The sequence below is a fragment of the Corvus kubaryi genome, unplaced genomic scaffold (genome assembly GCF_017639235.1).
Source record: "Corvus kubaryi isolate FWS band 111438036 unplaced genomic scaffold, C.kubaryi_AGA036_p1.0 37398, whole genome shotgun sequence".
NCBI classification, from domain to species: Eukaryota; Metazoa; Chordata; class Aves; order Passeriformes; family Corvidae; genus Corvus; species Corvus kubaryi.
The window spans coordinates 11,386,310-11,412,372 of NW_024581137.1; the positions used below are offsets into that span (position 1 = coordinate 11,386,310).

The following is a 26,063-nucleotide window of genomic DNA, read 5'->3' on the forward strand; positions in this document are numbered from 1 at the left end:
GACATAAAGTTTGCATAGACAGTCCCGTGACTTGATGCTGGATAATATCACCAACTTAAATAATGGAATTATGACCCCCTAATTTGCTTATTATCATGCTGAGTTAGTATTAACATCATTAGCATCAATTTTTATTTGAGGAAAAAAGCCAGTACTGTTTTTTGTGATGCTGTGGTGCAGGCTACTGTGAAAGTGTGCATTTTTACAAGAATTAAATGACTTGTGATTTTAACACATGGATGAACAAGATTAGTTGGGCTGTATGGTCAGAAAGTACTGTTTGTAAAAACATGTTTTATGTTTCATTCCAGACTTGGATACAAAATACTTTTAATTTATGTGCATTTTTGTAGGAGGAACTTGCTTTACTTTTTCAGCACATAGTCATTTTGTTTGTTAATAACTTTATTATAGTAGAAGGGTTATGATATAATGTTACAAAGCTATGCAGTGCCTACAGAATGCATGCAAGGCATTTTCTTTGACCAACCACGTTGCTATGGGAGGAAACAAAATTTTGGAGCCAATTTCCTTCCTCTCCCACCACAAGGAGAAAAAAGATTTGTTTGTGTGGCTTTAAAACAAATCTAGATCACAGCAGTTTATTGCTTTCTTAATGACACACAGTTAACTAGTAGTGAACTACACATTCAAGTTGACTCCTTACGTGTTTTGAGTCTGTAGTTCCTCAGCTACTGTTGAATCTGGCTGGTAGTTGTCGTCCTTTTTACTGTGATCCCTTGGGAACAAACACCTTCTTGGACAGATTTTTCTCAAATCCACACACACTGCAAGCTCTCACATTTCTTTCTTAACAGATGTGGTCCAGGATGTTTGCCAAGGGTGAGCCATGAGAGCTGCCCCACATCTCACTTGTGTTATGACCTTCATGTGATTTCCAACTTTTGGTGTGATACAGCATGACTCATACTCTGACCTGAAAATACCTTTTTATGATCAAACATGCTGATAGATATAAAGGACCTTGAAGCAAGAAGGAAGACAAGGTAGAAAGACTATAGAAGAGATGGGATCCTATAAAGTAACCATCTTGGTGGGACCAAAAGCAATGAGATTGCACAGGTACAACAAGATCAACCAATTGTTATTTTATTGCTGTCTGATGTGCAAGAGATGCTGAAGGTGAGGCAGAAAGGAATGGAAAGGTTCAAAAATGCGAAAAGGTGCATTTCAACAGCATCATGAGGAGAGACTGTCATGGAAATTGATCAGCTGATAACCTCTAATTAGTTAAATGATTAAATTATTATCCCACTAACTCTGGATGAAAAAATGTGGCCTTATGCAGATGACAACAAGAAGAAAGATATATTAGCCATTGGTGTCTTGAATTAGAGCAGTCGGAGATTTATATTTTTTTGGGGGGGTAGGTGTAAAGCAGCTGAGCTATGAAAGCCTGAATGTCTTTCACAGAAATATTTTACTGAATTTTCCATCTCTTTTAGTGGAATTTAATTCTGTCTTCAGAGACAGCAACTGACAATGCCTCACTGAGATATAATAAGCTTTTTAGCTACCCTGGGTCTATTAGCTTTTTCCATCCCTCCAATCCAAGCAGTAGTATTTTCATTCTTTCTACCAGTACAGGGTACAAAATTTATAGAATTGATTTCAAGCTAAAGACACTGTGAGTAACTAGTTATAAACTTTGCACAAAATCAACATAAGACAAAAAAAGAGAAAGCCTTGTAACCTTGGATACCCAAAATATTTGCCTTTTGAAGAGAAGGCAACTTCTGTCTGAATGATCTAAATAAAATTGTTCTCATGGTAAAATATTTTTTAATTGCACAATTCTGTGAATAATAATACTGGCTTTTGTTTGAACTTGAAAAGTCCATTTCAGTAACAATGTATAATTTTTTTAGACATATTTTCATAATGTGAGAAAGATAACAAAATTCTTTTCTGCTGCAGTGATACCATCTCAAAAAATGATTTTGAGAAAATATTTTAAGAAATAACTATCACTGGTTTAGTTTTAAATGGGTGGTTTAATTGTTCAATTCACTTAGAAAGTTATGCTTCTCTTTACAGTAAAGAAGAAAGCTGTTCTACTCAGGAAGAACCATATCTTCCCTGCTATTTTATGAGAGCTTGTGGGGAATAAATAAGAAATATATGGGAAAATGATACAGATTTTAAATTTCAAAAATCTGTACCTTAGTCCATAAAAACCTGCTTCTCTCTTTGTGTTTCTACATTGCAATTCTCAAGTCTCCTCTTAGTGCCTTTGACTTCACAAACCCTGATGTAAAAACAGTAAGACAGAAGAGCCTATGGCCTTTCTTCCCTTTTCTCCAGGTCCATCCACAACTCACTGGGTAGCACCATGAGGAACTTGCTGAGGTCACCTTCCCATTTGCCAGCTGAGACACTGGAGGCAGTTTGTTCCATTACTTCAGGAAGCTGATGTGCAGAGCCCTGTGCAAGTGTGTTGTACTGTTTCCAGGGCACACCGTCACTTGCTGAGGAGGAAGTTTGCCATGTCTGTCCATCACTGTCCTATCCCAGGTCCTGCACACACTGCAGGAGGCTGATGCTAGCAGCAAGGCGACCTCCTGTGGAGCATCCCCACACTTTGCATGAAGAAGCGGTTTCCACTGAGCACGAATGACAGCAGGTCGAGACAGCTCAGAGCTGTCAGGCTTAGGAAAACCTCATTGTAGCTTTCTAACTGGTCAAAATCACTCACATGCTGTATGTAATAGGCCCTAAACAGGTGGTAGGGAAGGAACCAAATTATGATCACCCAGATGAAAATCAAGTTTTTTACCTGGGCCCAGAACTCTTGGTGTGAACAGAGGGAGGTGGAAAATTTTCTTGCCACTTTTACCAGGATGAAAATCTGCAAGCCTAAGAGGACACAAGAAATGAGAGCAACAGCCACAATTATGGTGTAGTTCAGGGCCTTCACACTCTCCTGCTGTAGTTCTTTGTGGAACTTGAAGCATGTTGTATTATTGTATAAGCCTGAGCGTCCGTACTCAAAGTACAAGAGCGGCAACCCAAAGACCATGGCAAAGACCCACACAGCAGCGCTTGCCACAATGGCGTGCAGCTTCCTGTAAAACTCCACCTTGTCCTTCCACTGAAAGAAGATGAGCCACCGGATCACCAGTGTGATCACATAAAATAGGAAGGTCAGGTACATGTGGATGTGCACCATGGCACTCACCATTTTGCAAAATGGCATATCAAATACCCACTTCTTTTTCACATAATAGTGGAGGCGGAAGGGCACCGTGAAGAGGAGGAGGCAGTGCACAACAACCAGGTTAATGATGGCAGTCGTGGTCACAGACAGACTGTTCATCTTAAGCAGCACAAACGCCATCATGATGGACCCAATTCCACCTCCAGCAAAGGCCACCGAGTAGACAGTAACCAGTATGGCACTCATGGTGCTGGTGTGTACAAAGGCAGAAGAGGAGTCACTGCTGTTCCTGGTCCCTTCAGTCACGTTCCTGAGATCTTCCTGGTACATATTCTAGAAATGGAAGAATACAGAAAGTCTAAGATAAGGTAGGAATGAGAGGGCCTACCTAAAAAGCCTGAAGGGCTTCCCACCTGGCTCTTGCTCAAGGAATAATCCTGAAACCTCACAGATGGTATCAGTAGCTGTAGCCTGTACTTTTATCCAAACATCCTCCAGCCTAGAGAAAAATGTATGAGAAAGCTGGGAAGATAGCTGCTCTAGTCCTTAAGACATTTCCAATCATACCCCTAAAAACAAGCATGAATCAATTATATGTGGGGAGAAATGATCCTTAGAGAAATTACATTATTGTGGTGTTTTTGTGCTGTGTTATCAGTTCTCCTCTCTTCTGAGCATCTGCATGCTTTTACAGTGAAGATCAGAGATATTTTTTGAATTCTGCTACTTATTCATCAATTTGTTTATTTGCAACACAAATCTGTTCTTCCCAGGCCCAGATAACAACCATATATTGTTCTATCTAAGCCACAAATTTTTGTTTGTTATAGAGAGCTGAGTTTTGCACACATTACAGTCAACTTCTCCATGGACAGTTTCTCTGAGCAAGGGATTAAACACCAAGGATACCCAGACCCCATGAAAATCCTCCTTAGATCCTGCCAGGCAGAGTAGTGTGGGCAGTACCATCCTCGTGCTCAGGGCCATTTCATATCTTACATGCAGTAACTGGGTGTTACAAAATGGGCTGTTAGAAAACATTAGGAAAGGACATCCTGGGTGAGTGTAAATCATCCTGCCTGGCCCGAACAGAATTAGCAAGTTTAGTAAGTATGATATACGTTTTTAATATACTACTCTCTAAAAGAGAGATTAAAAATAATTCTTATCAATCTAAAGGCAACTCCTGTTATGATTTTAAGTACTACAAGATCATATAGGAGGGGAAGGGTTCAGGTAGGATGTTATCCTGAAGCACTTTTACATCTATAAAAATGTCCAGAGGGTGTTCACACTACAGTTACAGAAAAGAAATGAGGAAAACTGAACAGTACTGGGCTTTGTACTATCCCAGTTATACTGCTACTGCTACCTGAACTGTAATTTAAAACTGGCTCTGGTAAGTCATCCATTTCACCAGTGAATCCCACAACATAAGAGGGGGTTTTCTCCCAGCTGAGTTTTTGTGATTTTTCATTTAATACTCAAATGCTTTTCGCTTCAGAAAGTAGTTCCTCAGTCTCTTAGTATGAATAGTGTTTCAGCTTTATTTTCATTTTTTTAGGTAGTACAAACTGCCAAAAGTTGGGAAGGGGAAAAGTTTTTTAGCAGTCCACTCACTTTATGGAAAAGAAGAAATGCTTATAACAATTTTATAAACTGATTTTGCTCATAGTGGGGAATGAATATCTGTTATGCACCTCAGGTGGTTTGTGTTGTTTCTTAGCAATATTTCTAAGCACTTACCCTTACAGTAATCCAGATCTCTTCATACATTGAAAAGTTATTCTCTAACTTTCCCAATGCATCCAAGACTTCAGATATCTTATTATAATCAGTATAAATATAAGTGCCATATCTCAAATTGACATTACTGACCTTTTCTGTTTGATCTTGCATCTCAGAGTTATGTGGACAACTAATTCCAGTACATTAAGAGAATTACAATGGGTTTCAGTGAAGGAACTTTTCATCAAAGTCACTGCAGATTGGCACACTGCAGCTCTTGCATCAGAAATGGTGCAAGTTCCTGCCAGTTCTGTTCTTGTTTCTGAGACACTGCATTTCATCCTCACAAACATGCAAGTCAGAAGGGATTAGCAATAGCTCTTCATCAGTTTCTCCAGGTTGTTAAAATTCGTGTTTGAAAAGATGTCTCTGAAAAGTGGAATTATCACACTGTTTTGATTTAAAATGCGTATTTAGAGTTTAAATATTTTAAAAGTGTCATAATGGGAAGGGTAGCACGCTGGAAGTGTGGCTGCAGTTGGAGAGGAAGAACCCCTTGTTGTCACCCTTTGGAGCCCAGCAGTGAAACTTGAACTGAAGGCAATAAGAACAGATAAGAAGAAGTCAGGTAACTGATATTTTCCTTAGACATTCCGATGAAGGGGGCAGCAAGAGACCTATTTTTGTCTGCAAACAGGCAACAGAAATGCAGGTTTCTGCAGAATTTTGCAGTCATCGTTAAATCCCTACATAGTAAGATTCTGCAGGAGTTGTAATTTTCATTAATCTTCCAAAAAAAGTTACTAGCAGCTGTGATAGGAGATTATCAGCTCCCCAGTAGTACAGGCACCCCACTGAAATATCATTGCGTGATGAATACAGAGTACAGCATAACACAGGGTATGTTTCACAGAGGAAATGCTGCTTTCTGGTGAAATGAGATTACCTACCGTGCTGACATTCACCGTCCTATAACCTACTGACCTGAAATGCAAATAACAAGTCCTCTTGCCAGAATTTAGCAGGAGGCATGTGGAAAAAGAATTAACGTGGACCTTACACGACACGGCTGGTCTTGTTCCTGTGCCTTCCCACCCCCTCCAGCAACTGCCAGTTCAGTGATATTGCTCAAGTCTTGGAGCCAGGTTTGGTCTTCCTCTGTGCTAAGCCTCTCATGACTCGGTTGAACTTCTGCTGGACAGGAGCCTTGAGCAGCCATGAGGCAACGGTGGGCACCACTTCATTTGGATGCCACAGCAGCCGCTGGTGCCAAGGGCTGGGGGACAGTTGCAAAAGTAGCTGTTTCAGTCTGACAAAGGAGGTAGATTGCCAACAGGCCAGAGGCTGGTTTCTTCCAGAAATATGGTCAGCAAAAAGATTCGTGTGCATTCAAGGTTTGTCAGTTGTCAGTGTGGATACTGCCATCACACTCATTTCATGTGACTGCCTGCACAGTCTGCAAGACTTTCCTGGACTGCTCTCTTCAGGACAGAAAAAGTCATAATGATCAGTCCCTGTCTGTGTTCAAGACCAGGTTGGATGGGGCTTTGAGCAGCCTGGTCTAGTGGGAGGTGTCCCTGCCCATAGCAGGGCTGTTGGAACTAGATGATCATGAAGGCCTCTTTCATCCCAAACTATTGTGTGATTCTATAGTTTATGAAAACAATTTGAACTCTGTCAAAATTTTCCAACTCAAAAATATTCATTACAACCTTCAGGAACTTGTTTCTCTTTTATCTTACTGCTATCTGTGTTACTACTTTAAAAAAAACCCCAACAACCTAAGAAAGAAAAAAAGATTAACCATACTTCTGGACAGAATTTGTACAATCTCAGATTCCAGGCATTTTATGTGCTTCTGGCTTTGTCTTTAGATTTAAAAACCTTTCGTCAAATTTTGACTTCCCCTGTCTCTGATATGAGACAGAAGATACTTCTGCTTTGATTCCAGACATACCTGTGGCTTCTCAGTGAACTGCCATTATTCTTGAACTTGTTTTTAGATGAACAACTTTGCATTTGGCAGGAGTAAAATGCTTATTGCTAGTTTGAGCCTGATTTAGCAATCCAGATCAGCCTGTCACTGGCTTGTTCCCTTCATTGTATGCTATTTTCCCAACCAGGTCCATGAGTCACCATTATGTTACATCAACTTTATATCAACTTATTAAAAACCCCACCTCATTTGTCAGAAATGATGACACTCTTACAATCTCTGTCAAACAGTGAGCTCTACTCTGTATAACAAGTGTTTGCAAAATTTATCCCCCCATACACATCTGCTGAGAGACTGGCAGGCTTCACACTGATTTTCATGTCTTGTGACAGTTGGGTTCTGCAGAAGAAGCATTTGCTGCCTGCATGCACCCAACTGAGAAGTTTCATTTGAATTTGGAGGAGAAAAAAGTTCAATTCAAATGAAAGATTTCTATTTTCAACAGACTTAATAAATTGAAAAATGAGTGTTTGTCAGAACTGACACTTCTGCACTGAACTAGACTAGGCTGGAGGCAGTGCAAAATACAAATATTTTTTAACAAAAGTCTGTTTAAAATCTCCATTTGTTTCACAGAGTCCTCATTTAGTCTCAAAGATGTTTTCTGTTGAGGGCATTGTAATTGCATTTCATTTTGTTCTAATTCCATGCTGTGTTATGGTAATGTAGGCTAAGCCACTAGAGTAATTGCAGAATTCTTTTTATTTGAACATAACCACACACACCTGAAGCTTGAGGTATAAGAACCTGCTTAATGGAAAACATTACAAATAAAATAATATTAAATAGCAAGTGTGTTTTTACATTTAGACATTGACTTTTTTCAAACAACTTCTCATGATTCCCCTAACTCATTCAGCAGCTCAATGGCTCATGTCTTGCAGGCTGTGTCAACATTATACCAGTATTTTGTGGTTTCAGTTCAGTCCATTGAAGAACAAATGGGATGGAAAAGCATGTTGAGTTAGTCCTCTTTCACTTGAGATTGTCACTATTTTTACACAAAAAAAATTGAAACCATGAAGTGTTCCTAAAAGTCATTATTTACCTCCTTATCTGTATCATAACAGAGAGAACAAACCTTCTGGTCCTTACAGAGACTGGGTGATATCAAACACACACACAAAGATGGATGAAAGCAAAATGCACTGCCTCCCAATTTTAGAAGACAGTGTAAAACTACAGGGTAGCAATATGGAAAAGAATGAAGCAATAATGTCCTTTACTAGGAAATTACAAAACACAAGGAAAAATCATTTGTGCAGAAAATGGGTTAAAAATAAAACAAACAGATCGCTGAATGCTTCCCCCCCCCAAACTTGCAAGCATTCTTTTAAAAACTTTGCTAACCAAGGCTTTTTTTTTCATTCTGTATATACTTACAGATTAGAATTTCTCTCTGCTCTTCAAGTGTTGTTTACTTCGATCTTCATTCTATGTCAGCTCTAAGAACAAAAAGCAAAAGACCTGATACTTTTAAGAGTCATTGCCTTACTTCCTTCTTTGAGCTTATGACAAAACAATAACCTTGAGGCTGTGCTATGTGAAGGTAGGGCTGCCCATGAGCACACAACCTTGGGAAGAATTTTAGTTGCATCACAGCATCCTTTACCTTGCAGCTACTTCTTAGCCATTAGAGGTCTTCAAATCCTCCCATTTCTGATCAGTACTTTATACTACTGCCTAAAATGACAAACTATACACACAGATGTGAGCCTCACAGTTCACAAAGACACATGTTTGGAAAGGTTGTTCCCCAGAGTGGAGGGGATGATTTGAAAGAGTGTTTTGAGAAAACAGGGCAGGACAAGAGCAAAATATGATCTAGATTGTAACTAAGTGTGGTTTGGATGTGGTCAGAGACACCTAAGTGTGAGGGATGAAATAAAGCTCACTCTACAGCCCAGCACGATTTCTCATCTCTGCTTTCTGCCAAGGTTTTAGCTCAGTATCTGGATCTCAAAGCATGATGCCATCTCTACAGCTGTACAGTGCTAGCAGGGGAAAACTAGGAGATTCAATTAAAAAATTATTAGCCATGCCAGTATCAAAGGCTCATCGAGCAATGATGGTTGCTGTGAGGTATATGCATGGTAAATGATATTTTACTGTGGGACTGAGTCTCTGTAAGGAGTCTGTGCAAGGTCAGTTTTGCCCTCCTGTGGGCTTAACATGTTTCTGTTAGAACTCATGATTATATTTGAGTATACTAGTTTTGAAAGCAACAGTATAGGCATACAACTTTTAAATGTAATCCCACGTGAGAACATTTTAACTGACTGCATCCTGTTGCTTCACATTTGGTTAAAAAAGCACAAGGGAAGTCCTGTTCAGTGCTACTTCACAACAGACTGGTACGTGATGGAAATTGTCTTCTTGTATTTTGCAATTTTAACAGTTGCTGACAGCTAAAGAACTGTTTAGATAATATTAAAAGGTGATCATAATAGTAGTGCTGTGCTCTTCTCTAGTACCTTTCTGCAACCTGGTCTCAAAGCTCTGTTGAAAGGCATACAGCTAAAAAGCTGAAAACTTCATGGCAAAGCCAGAACTAAAGCTAAGATATCCTTAAATCAAGACATGTGCCTTCTCACATTAGTAATTTTGTCTTGGCTTCCTCTAGGTCTTGTTCTAGAATGAATGCATTCCAGTGGAGAGAAAGCTAAGGTACCTTTAAGACCTTCAGGTAGCATCTGTATGTGGGTTTTTAAATGATACAACATTTTTGATACATATAATAAGTTACTATATAATTAAACATAAGTTAAAACATAAGTAATGTTTTAATGTTGAATATGGATATATATTTTTGATGAAATATAATAATTACATAACACACAAGTTATATAATCTTGTTGATAAATAACAATGCTGTTTTTCTCAAGCAGTCAAAATGAATTAGAGTTTTTCAGGTTGACTTCTTTCCATATGTTTGCAGTTTGCAAATCTTCAGTCCTTTAATCCAGGATTAAACCAAATAGTGAAACACCAGAGTATGATCTGGGACAGACAGCCTCATTACCTTTGTTGGTCTCTAATTTGTAGTTAGCATCAAGATCTAGATAGGCATAGAGTGCTTAATATAAATCAATGCAATTAATTTTCCCTGCTAAATTGATGCAATTTTACCCATGATTTACCAAAAGCATGTATAATGATTCCAGACTGGTATGTTTATATTTTCAACTGTAATGTACTGAGCTGGTGGCAGAATGTGATTATTTTAGAGCATCACTGGTTTTAAACACAAGTACTAGAAAAGCATGTATTTTAGAAGTTCTGGGTAATTGCTGGTAGTTTTAGCAATACCCTAAAAATCTAGAAGTGTGATAATGTCTTTTCATAGTGCTGTTGTATCATGTGGATTCCACCACCACCTACTTTGAGTTTGCATTACAGCAACAGTTTCAAGGGCCAAGGTTGTTTAATAATAGGTGAGAGTCTGGGCCAGATTTCAGGGACTACTTGTCCTGAGACTGATTAGCAACAAGGTACCTCTACTCTTGATTGTGTGAAAGGTCCTTGAGGAAAGAGAACTATGCCCTTTATTGCTCAGGCTTAATACATGCTGTCAGTGATTTTTCAGCTGTTCCAAACTTAGAGTTGTACACAGAATAACCATGGCAACACAGGTGTTTTGTTTGTCTACATTTATTGTGCCAGGACTCAAGGATTTGGAGTGCTAATTCAGAAGGGGACTATGTGGAGCTATGCAAGCATGGTGGTTGGGTCTTCTAGAAAAATAGTCTTCTCCTTCACTTATGTAAATGGCAGAAAGCAAAACATAAGATCCACCTGGAGACTGTAAATTCACTGCAGGTAACCCGACTGTTAGTTAGTTGTGGGTAAAGCTTGAGTGATGGCCCTGACAACACTGAACTGATGTGGGTTACATAAAGTCAGGGAGGGCATCATTCATAATAATTTGTGCTCCTTACAAAAAGCCTGCTTTTTGATCTGCTCAGAGTCCCTCCTAGTGCCAGCTGTGGTCCTGGGCCTAGTATGTAAGACTGGCTGATCAGTTATTAAGTTTCGATTGTGACAGGCTATTTGCTGTTTCTTATTAAGTAAAAGATCAGCTGCTAATATGAAGAGCTGAAAGGCAGTATGTCATTCGAGCGACCAACTTATAGCTGTTACCAACAAAATCCTATTTTTGACTCATATTTCTAGTGTGCCTTACTCTTTCAAGCACCTGAATAGAAAGATATTAATTATCTACGAAATGAAAGACATTCAGTATCAATATCAGCCAAAAACATTTTACAGATTATAGGTTTCTTAAAATGATTCTGTCTGGGTTCTGGATCAGTTGTGATTTGTGGCTGTCACCCAGGCAGTGCAAGGTGTCCTATGAGTGAGAAATACTGCCTGTGACATATCTGAAAGAACATTTTGGAAAAGTACAGGGAGTAAAATGTGACTTGCAATTCCTTGTTTCACACACCTTTGCATAGCAGAGACATAAATTCAAGCTCCTCTGAAAAATAGAAATACAGCTGGAGGCCTCCTCCTAGTTTCTTTTCCTGATTTAGGGGAAAAAAATATCCACTTTGCAAATTACTATCCTTGGGTATTATTACTCAAATTTGCTTAAACATACCTGAGGCAAAGTGGTATGGATAAAGTCTGTTTCCCCTTCAGTATGTCTCACTACCTTGTGAGTGGAAATGCCAAAATTGCACCATGTTGAAGTATAGCATATCAATAAAAACCCCTCAAATTTCTGTTCAGGTCTTACCAGAATCCAGATCTTTCAGAAGAGTACTGAAAACAAATCAAAACCTAAGTAAGTCCACATCAAAATCTGCAGTATTTCTTCTTTGATAGTGTGGGAGAGATCCCAGATCTAGAAACCAATTGTTCTAATGCTAATAACACTATTTGTTATAGTGTTATTAGCGCTTTGCTAATTTTTTGCCCAACTTTCACCATACATTCTTCTCTTTTCTACCGGACTCTGCTTTGGCCTCAGTGGTTGTCACCAAGGGTAGGAGGAGGAAACAGAACTGCATACAAAAAGTATCTGCTCAGCCTCAAGCCTAAGTGGGCTTTTTGAGAAAGTGTATTACTTACATTTAACAACTGCACCCTTCTAGCAGTCTATCACCAACTTTAATATTACCTTTCTTTGAAGAATTTTACTAGTTCATATCTGTTGCAAGCCAGTAGGTTTTTCAGGGGATGTGCCTTTCATCAGGAATCCAGCACAGCAATTCACTCACTTTGGGAGCTTGTTCTCACCAGGGTGAAGAAAAATGGAAGGGGACCTGATTGACAAGGAGATGTATTACTCCTACCATAAAGATGACATTAGACTGCAGAGAAAGAAATAATATATGCAGCACCACGCCAATTCTCTAAGCATATATGCCTTTCTGAGAAGAAAAAATCCTTCCCTTCTCCTTGAAAAGACAGTGCTCATCCTAAAATTTGTTTGAACTTGGTACTAACCTCCCTAATTGCCTGCTGGGGTAGGCAGTGTGTTGTAAGGAAGAATATATTTTTTAAAAGGATTTCAGCACAAGTCTGTTGCTACTCACCTTCAAAATGTGTACTGCAACTACTAATACTGTTTTATTCCCAGATTGCTTATTTAATCTGATTTCTCACTGCAGAGGTAATACAAACTCTATCATCAGGTGCATGGAAAAAATAATTTTACTAAAGATCACTCTTCTGCTGAATATACACATACAGATATTTATGAAACTTAATATGCTATAATGTGTTATCTGAGGAACAAACCTCCCTGCATTAGTATAAGAGTGTCTGCCTAAGAGCAGTACAGAAAGCAAAGCTTGCTGCCAACACTAATTGATAATGAATGCTACCTTAGCATAAACACAATTAAATACATAATGTTTTTGCTACAGTTGGGTTAGAGAGGAATTCAGGTTCCTCCTGTTATGTCAGAAAGGAGGAACTTACTGCAAGGGAATTTTTCCACACTGCATTCTAAAATGACACTGGTTTGCAAGAGCCTTTCCTTAATGAGCACAGCTATACTCTGCATATTAGAGTGAGGCTCTGTGTGCATGCAAGTGCTCTGTTACATCAAATTGTTTGGGCTGAAATGATTCATTTTGCAGTTAAATCTGGAGGTTTCCATTCTGAACAAATGATAAGAAACTGTATTAAAGTAAGATCTTCTGTGCCAAACTGTGAAGCCAATTGTGTTGTCAATAATCTCAGTACCAATGCATTTTTAAAAACTTTTGCCCATTTGAAGTTCAGTTGAAATATTTAAGAAAGCAGCTAGACAGCCCAGCCATAGGTGTAGAAACACTTATGGTAAGTGTTGCTGTTCTGGGCTGTGAAGGAATACCCACACCTTCCCTTTGTCCCACTCTCCACCTAATATGCTTTCCCCTAGCTTCTCCCCATTTCATTGGCACAGGAGTCCACAGAAAATCTTGGGCCATGCTGCTTGTGACCTTAATGATGTTTTGCCAGTCCAAATATTCTTATTCAGTTTTGGAGTGCCCTGTCCTGCTGTGGTGTTGCACTGGGCCCCTGTACTTGGTTGATCTTTAGACCTCTCTGAAGAAAAACAGAACAGAAAACAATGTTATGAAATAGCTTCCCTTTCTAACCTCCTTCTTTTCATTTCATCCAGGCTGTTTAATGCTCTGTACATCTTCTTTATCACTGAAAAGCATAAGAGCCCAGTATTTTGTGTCATTATTCACTGTAGCTCTAATGAAGCCTTAGGTGAAGACCGACGGACAGGAAATTCCTCTATGATACTATGAGCCCTACATGACAGATGTACAGATTAAAAAAAAAAAATCTAGTAAAATCCACATGGAGTCAGTGAAGCATGGTGGAGAGAAGACCCAAACAGCACCAATGTAAGCTAGTACAAAATGAATTGTGTAGGAGACACCCTGGTGCATTAGGTTTGTAAGGCCAGGTTTTGGTAGTGGGAGAGGCTACAGGGGTGGCTTCTGTGAGGAGCTTCCAGAAGCTTCCTCCAAGTCTGTCAGAGCCAATGCCAGCCAGCTCCAGGATGGATGTGCCACTGGCCAAGACTGGGCCAGTTGGAAATGATGATAATGCCTCTGTGATAAAATACTGAAGTAGTAGTAGTAGTAGTAGTAGTAGTAGTAGAAGAAGAAGAAGAAGAAGAAGAAGAAGAAGAGAAGAAGAAGAAGAAGAAGAACAGAAGAAGAACAGAAGAAGAAGAAGAAGAAGAGCAGAAGAAGAAGAAGAAGAAGAACAGAAGAAGAAGAAGAAGAACAGAAGAAGAACAGAAGAAGAAGAAGAAGAAGAACAGAAGAAGAACAGAAGAAGAAGAAGAAGAGCAGAAGAAGAAGAACAGAAGGAGAAGAAGAAGAAGGAAGAAAAGAGCAGGGTGGGAACATGCGACAAGGACAGCTCTGCAGACAGCAAGGTCCATGGAGAAGGAGGGGGAGGAGCAGCTCCATGCACCAGAGCTGAGATTCCTCTGCAGCCCATGGTGAAGTCCATGGTGAAGCAGCTATCCCCCTGCAGCCCATGGAGGATCATGAAGATGCAGAGATCCCCCTGCTGCCCATGGAGGAGACCCGTGCCAGAGCAGATCAAAGCCAGAAAGAGGCTGTGAACTTGTGGGAGGCCTGTGCTGGAACAGGTTCTGGCAGGGATCTGCAGACCCATGGAGAGAGGAGCCCACAAGTTCCTGCTAGGATTTGTGACCCCATGGGGAACCCATGCTGGAGCAGGCTGTCCTTGAAGGACTGCACCCCAGGGAAGAGTGACCTACATTGCAGCAGTTTGTGAAGAACTGTTTCCCATGGGGTGGACTCACACTGGAGAAATTAACAGAGTACTATCCCCCAGGGAGAGACCTCACATTGGTGCAGGGGAAGAAACAATGTGGCATGAAATGACCATACCCCCATTCCCCATCCCCTTGTGCCACTGGAATGGGGAATAAAGTAGAGCTAAGAAGGGGGGAGGGGGGAAGGGGGAGAACGGGGGGGGGGGGGGGGGGGAAGGTGTATTTAAGATCTGCTTTTACTTCTCATTATCCTGCTGATTTTTTTAGTAATAAATTCAGTTAATATGCCTAAGCTGAGTCTGTTCTGCTCATGACTGTATTTGGTGAGTCATCTCTCCTGGTCCTTATCTCAACCCATGAACCATTTTTTATATTTTCCCTCCCCTGATCAGTTGCAGAGGGGAGTGATAGAGAGGCTTTGGTGGGTGCCTGACGTGGTGGGCACCTGTGCAGATATGAGCTCTGGTCCCAAAGCAAAACAGCAACAGTAGGGCAGCAACCTGACCTTTATCTTCTCAGCAGTATGGGTTAGATTGGCCATAGTATCCTACCTCTTTAGCCCCATTGCTTCTGGTTCTCAAGCCAGCACATTAAGCACTAATTCAAATACATCTTCACAGAAAAGATTTCACCAAAATAGCTCTCCTGTTGATATCAGTAATGGTAAGAATTTGAGGAGTTTAAGAAAATAAAGCACACAGTTAATGTGTTTAATTGTGCAACTGAGATGAAAATGAGAAGCATCAGCTCAATGAGCAGCAATTTCCACTGCTGCCTTTTTCTCTCTGCACCATCAAATCAGGATCATCAATGAAAGTGATTCAATGATTTCTACAGCCCTTATGGTGAGAGAGCTCACCATTCACTACTAAGTACCTTTAGCACAGTAAGTGCAGATAAAGCAATGCCTATTCTGTATCCACTCCAGATTTCCCTTACGTCTCTTATTTTGGCTAAAACTCTTTCCCCCTTATTTTCACTTAAGACGTAAGCTTTCACTCTGTTCAGTGAGCTGACAATACAATAATGAATTCTTCATCAAAAGCTATCTCCACTTAATTTTCAGATTGTTTCCTCTATCCATGTTAATGGGTGTCTGACCTCATTCCATTCCCACACCTAATATTATCCTCATATGAACTTAATTTCAGCTGTGCAACAGAGATCTCTTCTAGGTTCGGAAGAAGTTTATTAAACTGGTGAGAGGTTCTAGCATTATATCATGCTTTTTCTGAGGTATCTTTTCCCTGGACTTTCTTGTTTTAGATTCTGAAGCAGCCTGCACATGGCTTTTTTAGGGGTAAAACAGTAGAATTCATGGAGTCTTTCTGTACAGCATTGGATATAGAAGATCTGCACGTTGCCATGTGAGCCTGAGGTATGTGTGCATTTCAGAACACAATGCTGTGTAGAAATATCTAAGCTAGCTTTAAATAGGTAGTTGGTGATAAATCTGTGTTGAAGTGACACACCCTCATCAGATTTATCCATGTTTTCCAGGCTTAGAGGCTTCAGTACTTCGGTTAGCTGCTCCAGAGCTAGTTTTGATACCTGAGTGACTTCGCAGAAAGTAATGCGCATATCCCACTCTGTGTTGATCGTGACTGTTGAAGGTTAAAAACATCCAGGCTGGCAGGGACCTCGAGAGATTTTACTGCCAAACCTCCTGTTGAACCAGGGCTATAGAATGAAGTGTCCAGGGTCCCATCAAACTGAGCCTTGAGTAATTCCAGCAGGGGAAATTATGCTAAATTATGCTACTCTGAATTTTTCAGTGTCTGTCTTGGACAAGGAAGACAGAATCTGGATACCACATCCCAGGTGTGGTCTAACAGGTAGTAAATGGAGTGGAATAATTACACCCTGTCTTGACAGCTGTAGTCCTTGACCTGCTGGCTGGGCTCTTGCTGCTGTGGCCCATGATGAGTTTTCATTTCATTGCTGAGCTATATGAGTGCCTGAGAGCATCAGGGGCAGTGTCTAAAAGTGCCAAAGCGAAGGCAGATCTGGCAACCTTTTATGAGGGTGACTTGAGATGATCAGTATCTGAGCTGATTCTGAAAAATTTACTCATCATGAAAGAGTATCAGAGCCAATGAGGAAGCCAGTAGAATCATTATGGAAATTTCCTCCTTATTCTTTGTTCAAAGATTGATTGGCAAAACCGATAACACTTTCTTCTTGTCTTTTAATAAATTTCAGAAAGTATTATCAAAGTGTGGATGCTGTTGTAAAAGGAGACCAGCATCCCCTTCTGCAATGCTGATTCCCAAAATATGCTTTAAACTACTACTTTACTTCCACTGATTTCATAAAATATGTCATTCACAACTGCTGCAGTGGACTAAGAACCCAGCTTCTAACTTTTAATTTCTCTCCTGCCATGTTTCCCCCCCAGTTCTGCTGTAATCTTACCTCCCACCAGGAAACGTTAAGCTCCATCCAGATCTGCAGCCTTCTCATTTGAGTTTAATAATATCTCCCTCCTCCTGGTCTGTCTCCAGTACTTTAGTACCTCTGCTGAGGACCTTTGCAGCACTTACCCAGCCACCCTCCAGCAGCATAGCAGGACACTCGCCTCGCTCCGTGTGACTCCTGGACTTTGCAGAGAAGCACTGCTGAGGAACTGCTACTGCAAGCCAGCTCTGTCTGCTTCCTGAAATGTCACCCATTGCTCATAAACCACAAACAGCTGACAGACAGGATTAGACCAGTTGTTGTCATCTAAATTTTCGAGTTCATTGATGAAGATGTGTTTTGGGGTTTTATTTATTCTTGTTCTGATCAGTGTATGTGAAATATTTTCAGTTATTGCAAAATGTGTCTTTTTGTAAGTAGCTACAGGTGAAAGTAAGAGGGCTAACTGTACTGAAAGTGAAAATAACACATGTATGTGTTTGTGGATATATGTAGACATCGGCATTCCTCTCCTGTGGTACGATGGCCACTCAGCTTCTCAACAGGATTTTCTCAGTTGCTCAGATAATGCCTAAATTATGATCTGAGAGCCCTTGAGGGAACTTTCCTCATGATACAGTGGTAAAATATCTATAGCAACACTGAAGCTAGGTAGCCAGCAAGGCTGAAAACGTTCTGGTACTCCTGAAATGCTTCTCTCTCTTTATGAAACAGTAGTCTTCCAGAGAGATGTGAGCATCCACTCTGCATATGCTTTTTGTATATTGTAGGCTTTTTATACCTGAAAAGTATTGACTCAAACTTTTTATAAATGAAGAGAATAAGGCATGTGAAAAGAAGAAAGATGTGGGGGTAATTTGCTATGAGATATCATGATCATCTTTATAATACACTGTTGGCTCTATTAATTGTATCCATTTGATACATCTGCTACCAGAAATCTGTCAGAGCAACACAGGTACACGCAAAGCTCCAACTATTCCTTTACTCCACTTAATTTCAAAAAGTCATTCTCTATCAGTGGTATAGCAGAAGAGCTGCAAAACCTGGCCATGCAACAAGTAGCAGAGTAGGACAAACTCATATTTCAAAATCTTGATGTTGCATTCCCAGGAGCTCAGTATGAATAATAAAAGTGTTCAGAATAAGGATGTTCTCTTTCTTCCAAATTAAGGGCATATGCCTGGGGACTTTTAAACCCAAAAGCTCATTAAATGTTCTGTCCTATCCTTATGTTAAGATTTCACAAAATAAAAAGCAATAGTTGTAGAAAATATAATACTTCCCCTAGCAATGTCTGACTGCTCTTTCCAAGGTTTGATAAGGAAACTGTTTTTCCAATAACCAGTTAAGCTTAGAAATACTCTTTTAGTGATCTGTCATTTAAAACTTAAAGCCAGTTCAATGTTAAAAAGATATAGTAATACCTTTCATCATATAAAAAGTGCAGCAATATTTTCCATGGCACCCAAATGCAAAAATTAAAAACACTGTTGAATTTATCTCATCTGTGTAATAGCGTACTGGTCCTATATTACAAGCTATGAAAGGCATGAAAGACTTCAGACATTTTCTTCAAAGTTACATAACAAGTCTCCTACTGAGTCAGAATTAGACTACTTTTCACCTAATGTGTCTCATGCTTTAACCTATAGGTTGTATTTTGCCTTTCAGCGACAGGAGGGAAGGTTTCCAGAAAAAAATTCTCACATTGTCTTGTGAAACCCAGTAATTCTTGTCTCAAGCAAAAAGCAGCTATGAGTTTTTAAGAAGCTGCTCATCCTCAGCAGTTATATGGAGCATTAAATATTCCTGAGAATTTGATTATTTGAGAAGTAAAGTTTGCACTTTCCCTGGGAATGTAGCTTTATCCATTTTTTTCAAGATTGATCTATTTGCATCGTCCTAGGATATAGGATATGGATTTCTGGAGGTCATCTGTGTTAACTAGTCGCTCAAAGCAGGGCCAGCTTAGGTCAGCTTGCTTTGAGTGCCTGGTCCAGTGGAGTTTGAATATCTCAAAAAATGGAGGTCACATCATCTTCAGGCTCTAGTCTCGAAGTTTGACTGCTCTCATACTGTAGTTTTGTTTTTTAACATCTAACTGGAGTTTCCCATGCTGCATCTTATATCCGTTGCATCCTGTCCCAGATCTATTTACCTCTGATACATGTCCTTTTTTTTTTTTAATTTAATGTCCATTTTTGACATAGATAGAGGGATTGAGTGCATGCTCAAAAAATTCACAAGTGACACCAAGTTGAGTGGTGTGGATGACACACCTGAAGTATGGGATGCCATCCTGAGGCACCTGGACAGGCTGGAGAAGTGGGCCCATGAGAATCTCACGAGATTTAACAAGATCAAGTGCAAGGTGCTGCACCTGGGTCAGGGCAATCCTCAGTATCAACATATGCTGGGGGATGAACAGATCGAGACCAGCCCTGGGGAGCAGGACTTAGGGGTGCTGATGGATGAGAGGCTGGACATGAGCTGGCAGCTTGAACTTGCACGCCAGAAAGCCAAACATGTCCTGGGCTGCATCCAAAGCAGCGTGGCCAGCAGGGCGAGGGAAGGGATTTTGTCCCTCTCTCTCTCTCTGCTGAGACCCCACCTGGAGAGCTGCATCCGTCTCTGGGGTCTTCAGCACAGGAAGGACGTGGACCTGTTGGAGCAAATCCAAAGAGATGTAGCACCTCTCCTGTGAGGAAAGGCTGAGAGAATTGGGATTGTTCAGCCTGGGAAAGAGAAGGCTTCAGTGACCTAACTGCAGCCTTCCAGTACCTGAAGGGAACCTACAAGAAAGATGAAGAGGGACTTTTACAAGAGGAAGTAGTGACAGGACAAGCGTCAATGGCTTTTAACTGAAAAAGGGAAGGTGTAGACTAGATATTAGGAAGAAATTGATTACTGTGGGGGTGGTGAGGCACTGGAACAGGTTTCCCAGGGAAGTTGTGAATGTCTTATCCCTGGAAGTGTTTAACGTCAGTTTGGATGGAGCTCTGAGCTATTTGGTGTAGTGAAAGATGTCCCTGTCCATGGCAGGGGTGTTGGAACTAGACGATCCTTAAGGTCGCTTTCCAACCCAGGCCATTCTGTGACCATGATTCTATGATTCCTGGCTGCCAGATGGGCCCTGGTGAGTGTGTAGAGAAGGCTGTTGTCAGGCATGGAACCTCACTGCCAAGTCTGCTCTTTGCATCACAAAGAGTGGCAGCCCTGCTGCAATGTCTCCCAAGGCTGCGTACCTGTAGGCACAGACATGTTCATACTTCTTCCAAAGTAGAACATCCCTCAGGTAAGCAGTAAAATATACAGCAGTTAAGTCAACAGCTGTTGCTCATCTGTTTGATTTTGGGAGTAATTTTTTAACATGGCATGGTCACATGCCAATAAGTCACACTAGAAACCAGCCTTCAACTGCCTCAGTTTTACAAGGAAAACTGCCTGATCCATGCTGTCACTTCCAGAGAAAAGCAACAGAACTCTGCACAGTTGCCCACTAACTACAGATCCATGAAGAGAGAGAAAAAGTTCGAGCAAATATGCAGTTATTATAACATTTAACTTTGGTGGCATTTCTCTTTGGTGCGCAGTTCTTTTCTCTTATGTTCAAATAGAGTTCTACAACACAGCAGGGTGAGGATTAAGAGTAAAGGATAGCAATGGAGCAAAATGGGACAGAGAAAGGGTATGGGGTCAGGTGTGAAGACAAAGTCATTGTCACCAGAGGAGCTGATCTGTACCTCCTGGCCTATCAGTCTTTCATTCTCTTTCTCTCTCCTTCCCAATCTTATTCTTTCAGACGAGAAACATTTGATTCTTTTTCAACTCAACAGCAGCAACATTTGAAGGGTCAAAAGCATATAAGCATGATAGGGCATTCTCCTAACTCCTAGTTGGTTGTAGAAAGTTTTTATAATCAGAACAACATCAGAGCTTGGAAGTTTCCAATTGAGTTATCATGGCCTTTCTCTAGCACCCAGAAACTGCACATTAACAGACCAGAAGTTCAACACAATATCTGTTGGATGTGCTATGCCACGGGCTAAAAAACCCTTTCAATCTCCTGTAATTAATGCCTGTCTCACTGTGAAGAAGAAAGTATGAGCAGCACCCAAGTGCTTGAGCCAGTAAGTCTTCAGCTAAGTCTTGTTTCCTACTCTGCGCAGCAGCACTTCTCTGTGAGGACTACACCTGTATCTGGTGAAAATGGGAGTTGTAAACATAAATCCTTGGTGTTTTGTTGAGGGCAGATCAGAAGACAACTCTTCATTGCTTCTGAGAATCTATTTGAGCAATGAAGAGGAGGAGAATCAATGAGACTTCCAGAGACAGAAGCAGCCATTGTCCCTTTGTAGCTTTTTTAAATCCAGGAATGTTTTATGAGTGAGAAATACAGTACAGTCTAGATTGAGGAAGGCTGCAAGGAGACGAAAGAGTTTCATTATCAAGATATCATCCCAACTTACATGAGAGATGTCTTCAGTATTTTGTACAAATTTTCTCTCTGATCATAGACCTTACCGTATGTGTTCAGTACAGTCATGCTTGCTTGCATTGTCTTTTTACTATTTTGTTGAATATTTTTCTCTTGGAAACAAAATTTAGTGGATTGTGTGCAGATTATTGGAACACTGAAAAGATTATTGAACTTCTTCAGACAAGTCAATGAATTGCCTTCTTAGAGCAAAAAAGGTTATTAATTCCTGTTAGAATAGAGCTCAGGTGATTTTAGCTGACCTTTACTAGGCAGAGGAGGCATGGATCCATTTTAAAAATATTTCTTGTATCTTCCACAAAACAGAAGAGCAACATGCAGTGGTCAGAGAACAGCTGCTCAGGCCTTGACTGATCCACTTTGGCAATGAATTCTCTGGAGGGTTTATCATAGAAACAATAGAAAGGTTTGGGTTGGAGGGGACCTTAAATATCAGGAAAGGACCTTTCCCTTAGCCCAGGATGGGACATTTTTTGCTGCAATGTCTGAAGGACAAAATTTGTTTGCTGTGCTGTGTACTGCTGTGCAGGGAGTGAAATAGAAAGCAACATCTACTTCTGCTATTGCAGTAGCCAGGCTAGGGAGCAAGTGTGTCCATGGGCAGAGAGAACATGTTTTGAAGCAAAAACAGTCTAATTCTGTCGCTTGAACTTTCCAGTGCTGCTAATCAGTGAAACCTGGTCAAAGTCTTTGGTCAGTAAGAAAAAGGAAAGCAGCTTAGACACAAGAAAGGTAGATTAGATACTAAAAGCAGTGAAACCACTGAAAGCAAGAGATATATTCTGAAATTTCACTGCATGTCAGCTCCTTTCCTGCAGAACTGTGTGACTTCATTTTGCAAAGCAAACCGTAAATGCAAGGAACTCCAAAGCTTTATCTGTTAGAGTTATCTTTTGTCTGTCTCCTCTCCTGCAACAAGCACAGAAGTCTTGTTCTGCTGGAAGAGTTACCAGTCTTAACCATTGGAACATGCACCTGAGAACTTTGAGCTGAAAAGATAATCTAAGCAAGACATAAAAATATCCCTTTTTAAAATTCCAGTTCAGAAGTTATTATGTGGGTTTCACAGTTGCCAAACCTAACCAAAAAACAAACCAACAAAAAAACCCAGAAGGAAAATCAAGACTTTCCAACAACATGGAAGAGAAGAGGAAGTACTTTAAGCATTGTGTCTACTAAAAACAAAACACAGGCATCCACTGCCTCAGCATTCATTGCAGACATCTTTTTCTGAGCAGACTTGGACATAGAAGAGAATTTTTAAAAAATACTATTCAATAAACAATGAAATTGAATTTTGAGAGGTCATGATGGATGCAGAGCAGTGATGAACTCAGATTTGGAGTACACAAACAGGAAATCTCTGTATAAATGAAATACAAATGACCATTCAGCTGCTCAAATGGGATAGATGTGTACCACAGAAGAGTTGAAACCCTTGCCTTTTTCAAACGAGGCCCTCTGCATGTGGTAACCACAAGATTTCACCTTCCTCCAGAGGATTGGAGCACTGTCCTGTGTGGGATTGCAAGTGGCAGCTCAGTGCTTTCACAAAGTGAAGTATGTGGTCTGTAAAGAGCCAGAGTTGTCTCAAAGAAAGAAGACAGCCATAACATGTAAAAGAGCACAAGCAGAAAAAGGAATTAGAAGTAAAGGCATGAAGTCAGGAACATGACACCACTGAGACTGCAAAGTGAGGCACAGAAAAGTCAGGGAATGGGGAAATCTGAGCAGTGCAAAGCCAGCCCTCTCTTGTCTAGTTTTTTCTTAGAGCCATGTTCCTCCATTTGGAAGACAGCATTTCCAGTTTTCTAAATGCTGGGAGAATAGATGGAGAGGGGGAGTTTTGGCACTACAGCTGCCAGCAAGCTGTTAGGGTTAGCCATATCTGTCTGGGATGCTTAGCCTGGAGACTCTGCCTCCCTTATTTGCATCAGTCACGCTGTTTTGATGATATTTTTAGGAGAGCCAATGAATGGGATGACCAGGCTGATACTTTTCCATCGAGTCAGCTGAGCACTAAATCTAAACATATTTCATCTGAGCTATATCTGCTAAAATGTGCTTGAGGACTGGTGTTCAGCAGGAGAGCCCCACAGTGCTGGGTCTATGCGGAGTTTCGTGCATTGCTGAGTCGATCGCTCCCTGACAGAGCTGGCAGTCTAAGGCGGCTTCTTCAAGGAAATATCTCTTTCTGTTTTAAATTGAGCCAAGCCAACATCCTCCTAATTACCTAGGCCCCTTGTCTCACCTCCTACACCATTACTGCCTCAGTCACAGCCCCCCTGTACTACCCTGCTTGTGGGGAAAGAGTCTTAAAGCTTCCCTCCCACTACATCTCTAGTTAAAACATGGCTTCTTCCAGAAAGGCTGGGTGCCATTCCCATCTCTAGGGCTTCTTAGAAGTGGATACAAAGCCAAAAGTATCTTAGGCAGCTGTATTTTGTTGTCTCCCTAGTCTTTCACATGCCTGTATTCACGCACATATACCAACGCAGCAATATCTTGGTTTAGAAAGGCTTGGTTCATAGTCCATAGCTGAACATTATCAAATACAGGTTTTAGATGCCTGGACTAAAAATAACCACTCCGTGCTAACACATCACACACCTACACAACAAAAACTGCATGCAAATTGCCATGAGAGCCAGCTCTCTGGTTCCCGTTTTGCAGTCACGGCAGTGGACTTCCAAAGAAGACTTCAGTGCATTGCACTAGCCCATCCCTAGGAGCTGATGCAGAGACTCAGAATGTCTCTAAAATGCAAAGAGGCACCAAAACAAACTCACAATGAATATAAAACAGCATCAATAGCAACAGCAAAATCATTCTTCCATTTAAAATTAAACTGAGAAATTAATTTGGGGACTAGTGGAAATACCACCAACTCCAGCTGGCCAGACATGGATTGCAGCAATAATTTGATCCAGGTTATTGAATCTTGTACATTAGCATGTACCACCACATCTAACTTTAGCATCTGTAGCTCCTCAGAGACTGTCTCTGAAAAGTGACAGCCTAGCTGGGCTGCTCTAAACAGACCTCTGCTACAGCATGGCAAATGAAGCTGTCATGAGCCAGCAGATTGCTGTATCAACCACTTCAAACACAGATGGATCACAGGTTTTGCCCATCGCACAGGTTTTGTTGAAAAAGTTGAAAGTTTTGACATTGTATTCATCTCCTTTAGAAGCACAGCATGGTTTACTTAATAAATTCAACAGTTTATTTAATTTAGGATGTTTCTGTGCTTAATTTAATAGAGCTGTACAGCATAAGAGCTCTGAGGTTGTTTGTTGCATGATCCTGCTGGTAGACTATGCTCATGCAAAAATATATCTGGCTTCACAAGGATGCATCACTTCTAATCACTACCTTCAGCTCTATGTGCATCACGTTGCTGATAGCATCCTGTCTTTCCTGCTGCTCCCTGCACAGTTAATCCTTCTGTCACTCAGATTACTTTTTGGTGGGCCTACTGTGATGCATACTAGAAATCTGAGGACTCATGATGTCAAAAAATACTTATTTTTCAGTTTCCACTGAGACTGTCTCAAGGGAGAAGGAAAATGCCCTGTTTAGCTGTTAATATATAGTCCATTTGCTTGTTAAAGCACTTGACTGATAGTCACTGGAGTACTGGCACACTGAATTTTCTGCTTGGTAAAAGTTAGCAAGGAGCAAGCCACATTATTTTAAGTGTCTGCTGTGTTATATTGAGTGTTGATAGCTTTTTCAAGGCCCTATCTGCATGTTTCCCCTTTTGAGTAAAGAAAGTCCAGGGCATGTATTTGGTAGCAGGAGCTTGTAATTGAGTAGATTAATTATTTGATTGGCATGATGTAAGGCCCAATTTTAAAAGCACGCAATTAACTTTAAACACTATTATTCCCATTCAAGCTGGTCATTACTCCTTTGCCTAAGTGCTTTATTGAACTGGGTCCTGAATATGAAGCAGCCCTGTGTTACAAAATTGATTGCTCCAGCAATCTCTGCTCCAGCAGCCTGGTGCTTTGCTGACAAAACCAAACAGGGAAATTATATACACCCTTCACAACAAGAATTAATAGTGCCAATGATGGGACAGCTACCTGAGAGAATGACCATCAGGAGAAAGAGATTTCAAGGTAAAGCTGAAAAATAACAAGACAAAATAACAAGTTTTACAGCTTTCTGGGTTGTATGGAGGGTTCAGATTCTGTGAGCTGCCAAAGGATGAGACCCCTGAGAGCAAAACCCTGCAGGTGAGGCAGTGGGGCTGGGAGCCGTGGTGGGATTGAGGGGGCAATGTGAGGAGCAGCCCTGCCTGCCCTGCTCAACCCACACTGCACAGCACTTACCCTTCTGCCCCCTCAATGGGGGAAATGCCCCTCCATCAAGGACACTGGAAATTTAACTTACTTGCACCAAACCCACTCTGAAAAAGCCACGCCTGGGGCAGTGCCATTGCAGAAGTGATGGCAGGGCTTTATCAGCT

At 40.8% G+C, this 26,063-nt stretch overlaps 1 protein-coding gene across 6 annotated transcripts; it reads right to left on the bottom strand.

Annotated features, from left to right (window-relative positions):
- Positions 1–387: 387 nt before the first annotated feature.
- On the bottom strand, positions 388–17,296 carry LOC121671831 (probable G-protein coupled receptor 141). Of its 6 annotated transcripts, none has more exons than XM_042044058.1 (5): positions 17,211–17,284; positions 12,028–12,172; positions 8,286–8,347; positions 5,057–5,335; positions 388–3,511 (listed from the first exon to the last, which is right to left on the bottom strand). In XM_042044058.1, exons 4-5 carry the CDS (start codon positions 5,075–5,077, stop codon positions 2,564–2,566), a joined length of 969 nt encoding a protein of 322 aa, XP_041899992.1. In that variant the 5' UTR covers positions 5,078–5,335; positions 8,286–8,347; positions 12,028–12,172; positions 17,211–17,284; the 3' UTR covers positions 388–2,563. The 6 variants fall into 6 exon arrangements, with proteins under 6 accessions (XP_041899992.1, XP_041899990.1, XP_041899991.1 ...); XM_042044056.1 differs by having other exon boundaries at positions 5,057–5,500; XM_042044057.1 differs by lacking the exon at positions 17,211–17,284 and adding an exon at positions 17,083–17,204 and having other exon boundaries at positions 5,057–5,500.
- Between the last annotated feature and the right edge of the window lie 8,767 nt (positions 17,297–26,063).

Excerpts from the sequence above, each read along its gene's own strand:
- LOC121671831 (XM_042044059.1), bottom strand. The coding sequence starts at position 5,077 with ATGCAAGATCAAACAGAAAAG. Across the intron at positions 3,512-5,056 it reads TGCAAGATCAAACAGAAAAG|AATATGTACCAGGAAGATCT; the intron begins GTCAGTAATGTC and ends TTCCATTTCTAG.